Raw genomic sequence first — 9572 nt, forward strand, 5'->3', positions numbered from 1 at the left:
TTTAACTTCTGTCGCTTATGGATTCCTGCTTATAGTTCTCGCATACTTCCTTTCAGAAAATACCTCAAAGGCAATCCTCCTGGCTATGCTTCTGTCTCTCTGTCTCAATCTGACTCTACAGCTCTTGAATGTCTAATGTCTGATATTTTGCAGGCCCCACAACTCCATTTGCCGAACAGCTGTGAGCCTATCTACATGTACGTTTTTGCAAACGCAATCTGTTGGGCGGCAGTAGCCACCCAACAAGAGGGATGTATTATAGGACACTTTTCAGGAATTTTTACACCCATAGAACAAGCTTTCACTTCCTGTGAACGTAACATATGCGCTTGTGCAGCATCTGTAGAAAAACTCTATTCACATGTGATTGTTCCCAGTGTTACCATATACACCTCACATCACGTGCCAGCACTACTCAAAAGTAATACATTACACTTTGTGCCTGCACGCGTAGGACAATGCACGGCTGTGCTCCTACGAAGTCACATTTCTTTCAAAGGAATGCCTCCAACTAATCCTTTCAATAATCTTAAAGACTTATTGTTGTTCTCGGCTGAGAACCATGATTGTACCTCTGAGGAAATTCCAGAGGAACGTCCCTTTATGGGTATTGTCCCAGAAACAGATTTACCACCGTCACATGTTGTAATTTTCTCTGACGGTTCACAGACAGAAACACATACGGGCTTTGCCGTGTGTCAGATAGATCCTGACACCAAAGAAATTATACAGAAAAAACAATATGCATTACCACCAGATACATCAGCCCAATTAGCAGAGATAGCCGCCGCCTTAGAAGGTTTCTGGCTCATGAATGACAAAAACGGAGTTCTGTATACAGATTCAGCTTACGTCACTACCACCATACATACAAATGCATCTAAATGGCACAAGAGAGGTTTTGTTACAGGAAAAGGAACTCCACTACAACATCATGACACGATTCTTGCTATAATGGAAGTACTACAGGAAAGACACAACAAAGGTTTAAAAACATCCTGTGAATGGGTAAAAGCACACCAACATAATGTCACAGATATTGTCGCATACGGCAATCAGATAGTTGACGAACTAGCAAAACAAACCACAAACCCACTAACCATTTTTGTACAAACACGAGCTAAGAAATATCTTTCCACTTCTAACCCTTTTGCACCCATCAGAGTAATGCAAGAAAGCGCCACTAGTGCAGAAACAGACAAATGGGTGGCTAATGAATGCTCTCATTACTATCACAATAACGAGCCTCCATATATTTGGATGCACCCTTCAGGTGTACCAGCATTACCCATAGGTGAGTGCCACCTATTGGCCCACCAGTTACACTACGGGTCACATATGCCAACAAATGACTTGATCAATACTATAAGGGAAATGTACTGGTGCCCAGATTTAAAAGATATTTGTAAAGCTGTGGTCAATACTTGTAATGTTTGTTTTACCAACACCAGTCATCAAACTCCAAGGATTCCTCCTGGAGCGATTCCAAGGCCTGCTGGCCCCTTCAGAGAATGGCATATCGATTTCACGGACATGGTAACTCCTTGCAAAGGATACAGGTATCTTTTGGTCATGATTGACCCGTACTCTCAATGGTTAGAAGCTTTTCCATGTAGGAAGGAAACAGCTCTGGTTGTATTTGATAATCTATACAATGAAATCTTTCCCAGACATGGGATTCCTAAATCTATTGTTTCGGATAATGGAAGCCATTTCAAAGATCAACTCTGTGAGACATTTGCAAATTGTACTGATATCAAGTGGAGGTACGTGTCTGTGTACAAACCAACCTCCAATGGCATTGTGGAAAGAGCTAATGGTCTCTTAAAGACACAACTCAGAAAATTGACAGCTGCCACAAATGGCTCGTGGCTGGAATGTCTCCCAGCTGCATTGTTCATACTCCGCAACCATCCTATTAGGCGTTGTGGACTTACCCCATTCGAAATCACTACCGGTAGACGTATGTCTCTTATCCACACCATCAGTACACGTCCACTTCCCAATGCTGACAGCCCATACAATCTCATACGGTGCCTCCAGTTAGCACATCAAATGTCTGAAGTGAATATTTCCAAGGCACCTGTTGTTGTCACTCCTTCTTTTCTTTTTCAGGTCGGAGATCTAGTCTACAAGAGAAATTTTACTCGTAGCCGTTGGGACCAACCTATATATTCCGGTCCTTTTAAAATACAACAGCTCTCCCCCACTGCCGTATTACTTGAAAACCACGGGACATGGATTCATCTTCGAGACTGCTTGCCTTGTCCTTCTGTGTTTCCTACTTCCTCTCCACCCCCATAACAGCATTATAGGCTGACAATGAACTTTTAAAACTGCACAGTACTGCTGCCATGATTGAAAATAAGACTGACTGTTGGGTTTGCTCACATATTCCTACTCACAGCCTCGGTACCCCTATCCTTGGGGTCCCCTTTACATGGACTGATTTTGAAGACAGATATGTGATGGACTTTTCAACTCTTGATCCAGAATTGTCTAAATATAGGGAAATTTCTGGTAAAGGTGATGAAATAATGAAAGCACCCCCAGCTCTTATTTTGGCAGGAATAGTACGCCATCCTTCAGTATGTTTCACTGTTTTTAGTAGGAAAACACGGGTGACCATTAATGGTAAACAAATAAGGATTCCTAAAATCCTTATAGGAGAAACTACATGTAACTCAACCGATTTAAATATTACTCAGGTCCCCACACATTATGAAGCAGCCACCACATATGCACATTGTGTTGATGAAACAAAAGTATCTTCTACTATTGAGCCCTGCCTTTCTTGGGCCAATAAGAGTTTAGAATGGGATTTAGATTATATAGATGGTCCTGCTCACTATAACATAAAATTTTTAACGCTTCAGATAAGAAATCAGGGTTTTCACCGCCCCATGGTGCTTCCTTCAGGGACTTATTACATCTGTGGTAAGAAAGCCTATGCATGGTTGCCCATGGGAGCCGAAGGTAGATGTACTATAGGAAATGTAGTCCCAGCTGTTAGAACTAGAACAGAATTATCTGCTACCTCACTTATTGATACACACTCATCCGCTGTTTTAAACCTTAAGATACAGAAAAGGGAACTCTTTAATGATAAAGATAAGGCTTGGGCTTTCTTCCCTGCCTGGACAGGTTGGGGAATAGAAATGATGTTTCGCCTTAATGAATATGCTTCCCTTCTTGACCGCATGATTAACAACACTGTAATATCGGTCCTTGCAATTAATGTAGAACTAGCTCAGATTCGTAAAGTAGCCCTTCAGAATAGAATGGCCCTAGATTATTTGTTAGCAGAACAAGGTGGAGTCTGTGTTTTAGTAGGAGAAGAATGTTGCACCTACATTAATGATTCTGAATCGCTGGTTGAATCTCATATGGCCAAGGTTTTCGAATTACAAAAACAAGCCAGGGATATTTCTAAAAATGGTTTTAATCCCTTTACATGGTTAGGTAATATTGGTGGATGGTTAAATGATTTCCTTGGAAGTTTCTTTAAACCCATCCTAGTTATTTTAGCTTTGGCCCTTGGCCTGTATCTTGTTGTTAAAGTAATGATATGTGCCATAAGCCGCTGTACCTCCTCCCCAGCTTCTGCTCTACTTTGATTTACATTTATAAGATATAACTTTTCTCAGCCTTATAGGGCTATTTTTGACTAAAAAAAAATAAAAAAAAAAGTGGGATCTTAGCATTTTTAGCTTTATTTTAGTATTTTTCATTTATTTTCATTTTTAAATTTTTTACATTTTTAACTTTTATCTTACATTTTTAAATTTTTTAATTTTTGATTTTTATTTCCATTTTTATCTTAATTTCATGGTATTTTTGAATCTAACTTGAATTTTAACCTTAATGTAATCAGTATTATTTTACAATATCAGTATTATCTTACTCAGGATGATTATTACTATGTCTCATTAACTCTATGCAATGATTTCCTTTTATTATCTCTCTGTAATGCTTTATTTTGCTTTATTTTGAAACCTAAGTTCACTATAATCATATATTTGCTTAAATCTTAGGCTACATGTTATATTCAGACAGCTCTTGCTTCATTGTGCGGTTCCAGCGGTTCCTAGCCAAGTTAGTTCCTCAAAAACAGGAAATACCTCTAGCCCCCTAGCTTCCTGTTTTCTTTGTTTTCATTCATTTCAGCTTTTCAGCTGCACTTCTGTATTGGTGCTGCCACAACAGTTGAACTGTAACTCACAACAGCATACACCACTGTCCCATTTATAATAGACCTCCCTTGTTCCTGGGGGTCCTCTCAGCACTCTCCCTGTGCCTGTAATTATTAATATGAAACGTCTTTAAACGTTTCAAGAGAGGTAATGTAATTAAAAAATATATCTGGAACGTTCCAATTCCTATGACGGACGAATGGCTAGTGTCAGAGGGTTGATATTTGTCACCCCCGCCCTCTATGACGCCATAACGCTATAGGGCCCAAGGCAGGATGGACTATAAGGGCTAATGGTCTACTGTGGACAATGGTCACTCATATAGCTTATACTAGGCCATACAAACAAAAGATCATCACTCTGTTACTTAAATTCCAGAGTGTCAGCATAACGCCAGCCTGTCTGGTGAGGCCTCTTTTTGCTGAAGTGCTGCTCAAATTACTGGAAATACCACAATGGCCTTGGTTAGCCAATAGCTGATTGCGAGGTTGTGGACCGTTGGAGCTAGGCACAGTATGTTACCACATTCCTTTGATAACATGTAAGACTAAGTAAATCATTTAGACATTAATTGTACAAGGAGGAATCAGACTATGTATGGTATTGGCATACTCCCATTTGTTATCACCCCCATCTATGACATCAAAATGGGTATATAAACTTATGTTATATGGGAGTATCCTTGGAAAGCATTCGGGTACCACCCAGGTGACACACGACTGTTTCCCCAGGCAAAACCTATTGTCTTGTATTTTGGACACAATAAACTACCTCATTGTATTTGAACTTGCACTATTTCGTGGTTTTGCTTTACGTACGACAACAACCCTCATTTAGTTTTACTTGAAAAATCAATAAAAGATTTACAAAAAAATTATTTTTAGTATGATGTAAAGAGTGATACTCTGAAACTATTTGCTATTGATTTTCCTTTTTTATTCTTTGTTTTTTTTGAGTTATTTAGCTTTTTATTCAGCAGCTTTCCAGTTTGCAGTTTCAGCAATCTGTCTCTTATGATACAAATTACCCTAGCAACCATGCATTAATCTGAATAAGAGACTGGAGTATGAATAGGAGAGGCCTGGATAGAAAGATGAATAATAAAAAGAAGCAATAGCAATAAGGAGGTTATTTACTAAAACTCCAATTTTTTTCTCACTTTATTTTAAAAAAAATTCGACCAAACTCCCAAACCTGAATGCCCTTAATTTTTTTTCTCTAAAAAATTGCTGCAAAAAAACGTTGCAACAAAAGAAAACGTCTCAAGTGCAACTTTTCCGAATTGATGCTCCAAATACTCAACTTTTTCAAGATGTCACCCAAAAAACCTGAATTATTTGATTGAAAACCAGCAAAATAGCCCAAAACTATTGGGAAACTTGGTAAGAAACAAGTTCTAATGTTAAAGGGACCATCTGCCATTGACTTCTACATGATTTGACAGGTTATAGTTGGACATAATATCATAGGCTATTGTGATACTAAACTCTATAGTTAGTATAGGTATGGGAATATATAATTTATGTGAAAGTAGGGAGGGGTGTGTGTATGGATGCTGGGTTTTCATTTTAAGGGGTTGAACTTGATGGACTTTGTCTTTTTTCAACCTAATTTAACTATGTAACTATATTCGGATTTGGATTTATGAAGGGAGGTTGTACCCCCTGAAACGTTGATGTTGGTGATATAAATCAATAGGCACTTTCCCCACTACAGAAATGTGTGTGCGGATCCATGAACAAAAAGCTGCTTTCCTAAGTAAAACCTGTTCCACTAGCAGCTTCTGTGAGCTTGTTCTGTCATAAAACAGAGTCCAGAATTCAGCACATTTTGTTGAGTTGGCCCCATTTCTTCTAGGCTGCATCTAAGCACCAGCATTCCAACTTAAACTATTGCAATGGGGGTCAATTATCAACACTGGGCAAAATTACTTATGGGCAGTTACCCATGGCAATCAATCAAATTGTTGCATTCATCACCTGCAGCTGCCTGAAAAAAAGCCAAGCACCAATTGGTTGCTATGAGTTACAGTCCATGGGTAAATTTTCCCAGGGTTGATAAATGAGCCCCAACCCTGAGCAAATTTGCACCTGGGCAGTAACCTATAGCAACTAATCAGTGATTATCTTTTATTCAACCAGCTGTAGGTAGACCAATGAAAGCAAACATCAGATTGGTTGCCATAATTAAATGCCAAGGTGCAAATTTGCCCAGTGTTTATACATTACCCCCATAATGATCTTAATGATGCTTGTTGTCTTCCAAACATATAGCACTCTTATCATTAAGTGAGATACATGAAACGTGTCAAGTGTGTTTTCCAATCATCACATTTCTTGCGCTATAATCAAAGTACCTATAATACCTACAAGTACAGTATTTCTAGGTCTGTTTAGCTGTGGTGAAGTCCGGTGCAGGGTATCCATGGACATTAGGTAAACTACAAAGGCCCTATACATATAATGGGGACTGTGGCCATCGATCATACGGTAGGTGTCCCTAGTAGTCACTTCATCTCTTTTACATATATAGAGCCTCAGCTCTCTATCAACACAGCCGTTGCAAGTATAGATTTTTAGATATGCCTCCTTGATACAATTACATGAAACTTGTATTTATTATGTACAATGTGAGATCCAATAGATGACAGAGAAATGAAAGACAATAAAAGATTGTAAGTTCTATAGGATATGGACCAAAACTTTCCATTTCTCTTTACATGTGGCACTTGATCTTGTGTATGTTTATTTATTGTAGTGTTTTCCCCCTCTTTGTTCAGTTAATGTACTGTATAAAAAGTTATATAAACATGTACATACATAAATGTTTAGCATTCCATTCAGTCCTTCAGCATGAAATTGGGAATGAGGAGGTAAGTATGCCATTTCAAATAAAGAGAATCAGTAGAACAAGGTCTGAAATTGATAAGATAAAACAGTGTAGCTGTGGCCTTGTGAATATGATCTTAGTTTTAGAAGACAGAGGTAGCTTTTACTCATAAGTTTAACTCTTCCCTTCAACCATGAATAGCTTCTGAGCCCCTGCTAATGACAAACAGGAGCACAGCATAACACTGCTGCCACCAGCTGCACACAGTAGGCGATGCTGAGTTCATGATGCTCTGCTAAATTTATGCATCAAATATCCAAATATATACAGTTTTGCCAGTTAAATTAAGAAAATACCACAGTGCCATTATTCTATTTTTTCACATATCACACAAGTTTGGGAACTGTTCTCCAGAATGCTTGGAACAATGGGTTTTCCGGATAAGAGATCTTTCCATAATTTGGATCTCCATACCATTAGTCTGTTGAAAAATAAATTTAACATTGTTTTGCCTCCAATCGGGGATAATTATATCTTAGTTGGGGTCAAATACAAGCAACTGTTTTATTATTACAGAGAAAAAGGAAACTTTTTTAAAACTTGAATTATTTCATTATAATGGAATCTATGAGAGATGAGCTTCCTGTATTTTGGAACTTTCTGGATAACAGATCCTATACCTGCACTATATAATATATATAACAGTTTGTATATACAGGAAGTCTTTCTGGTTAAAAATGTAATTTTATTCATGACTTTTATAGTGAATTATACGGAAATGTACAGGAAAAAGGGACTCATAGGATAGACTCGGAGGCTTTTCTGGCTGGATTAAATCTCCCAAAATTAAGTCACCAAGATTTAGAGACCTTAAACACGGAAATTACAACTGATGAGGTAGAATGGGCCATAAAACATATGAAAACCAAATCAAGCCCAGGCCCTGATGGGTTTTCCCTGGCATACTATAAGAAATTCGCTACACTGCTTATACCTCATTTGGCAGCGGTGTTTAATGAAATATTGGAAGGCCACTCTATACCATCAGAAATGCTGGAAGCAACGATTTGTCTGTTACCTAAACCGAATAAGGATCACACTGACCCACAAAATTTTAGACCAATTTCCATCATTAATGTTGATATGAGATTATTGGCTAAAATTATGGCTAATAGATTAAACAAATATATGCCAATGCTAGTCCACCCAGATCAATCCGGCTTTATCCCGCATAGACAAACTTCAGACAATATAAGGAGACTCATAAATACCATAGATTATGTTAATTCCAAAAACTTGCAAAGCATCATTTTATTATTAGATCTTATAAAAGCTTTCGACTCTGTAAAATGGTCACATATATATCACGTCTTTCGATTATTTGGTATTAAAGGTAACTTTATCAATATGATACGGGTGCTCTATACAAATCCTACAGCTAAAATTAAATGTATGGGTCTCCTTTCTCCTAATTTCCCTATTTCACGAGGTACGCGCCAAGGCTGTCCTCTTTCGCCACTAATATTTGCATTGGCAGTAGAACCCTTGGCCCAGCTAATTAGGCACGATCAAAACATTAGTGGAGTCCGAATTAGAGATGAGGAATTTAAAGTGAGCCTTTATGCGGATGATATTTGTTTAACTATTTCCCGACCTCAGACTTCTCTTCCTAATTTATTTGCTTTATTGGATAGATTTTCTTGTATATCTGGCCTAACGGTAAATATTTCCAAATCCCAGGCAATGCCCAAACATGTGGTTAAACTTTTGGAGCTTAACTTTCCATTCGTCTGGAAACATTCTTACATGGAATACCTTGGAGTTAATATTACATCTGCTAATACAACACTATATAAACACAACTACCCCAAATTGATTAAGAAATTGACTAAGGATCTTGAAGAGTGGTCTCGATATGCCATATCGTGGTTTGGAAGAATTCACGCTGTCAAAATGACTCTACTACCTAGAATATTATATAGATTTCGTACGTTACTAGTAACAATTAAAACCAAAGATATTGCTCACCTTCAAGGTAGCATCAATAAATTTATTTGGGCACATAAACCACCACGTATAAATAAGCGTACCGTGTACAGACTCCCTGCGAGTGGGGGGCTAGGTTTGCCTAATTTATTAATGTATTACAAAGCTGCGAGAATCTCCCAGACCACGCAGTGGCACCTGCCAAAGTGAGAACCGATGGGTCCAATTAGAAACACTATTGACGTATCCTATCGATTTATCATTTTATTTATGGATGGATAAAACACACATTAAGTCTCACCCAGTAACTAGCTCAATATTGAAGCATATTATCAAAACATGGCATGATGTTTTGCAGAAATTTCAATTAGCAGTGAGTCACAGCATTCTTATTCCATTACATAATAATCCACTTTTTCCCCCGAGTTATGCTACCACCGCGTTTAATTGGTGGAGGGAACATGGCATTAATAGAGTTAAGGATATGCTGTTAACAATGGGGGTTAAATCGTTAGAATACCTACGATTTACTAATACTCTTCCCGACAAGGAAACGTATAGATA

At 38.1% G+C, this 9572-nt stretch overlaps 1 protein-coding gene across 1 annotated transcript; it reads left to right on the top strand.

The window, feature by feature from the left end:
• Positions 1 to 408: 408 nt before the first annotated feature.
• LOC121396387 lies at positions 409 to 2242 on the top strand. The gene is made up of 2 exons (XM_041571254.1): positions 409 to 1559; positions 2116 to 2242. Exons 1-2 carry the CDS (start codon positions 502 to 504, stop codon positions 2126 to 2128), a joined length of 1071 nt encoding a protein of 356 aa, XP_041427188.1. The 5' UTR covers positions 409 to 501; the 3' UTR covers positions 2129 to 2242.
• Positions 2243 to 9572: the final 7330 nt, after the last annotated feature.

The sequence above is a fragment of the Xenopus laevis genome, chromosome 7S (assembly GCF_017654675.1).
Source record: "Xenopus laevis strain J_2021 chromosome 7S, Xenopus_laevis_v10.1, whole genome shotgun sequence".
In the NCBI taxonomy this organism is placed as follows: domain Eukaryota; kingdom Metazoa; phylum Chordata; class Amphibia; order Anura; family Pipidae; genus Xenopus; species Xenopus laevis.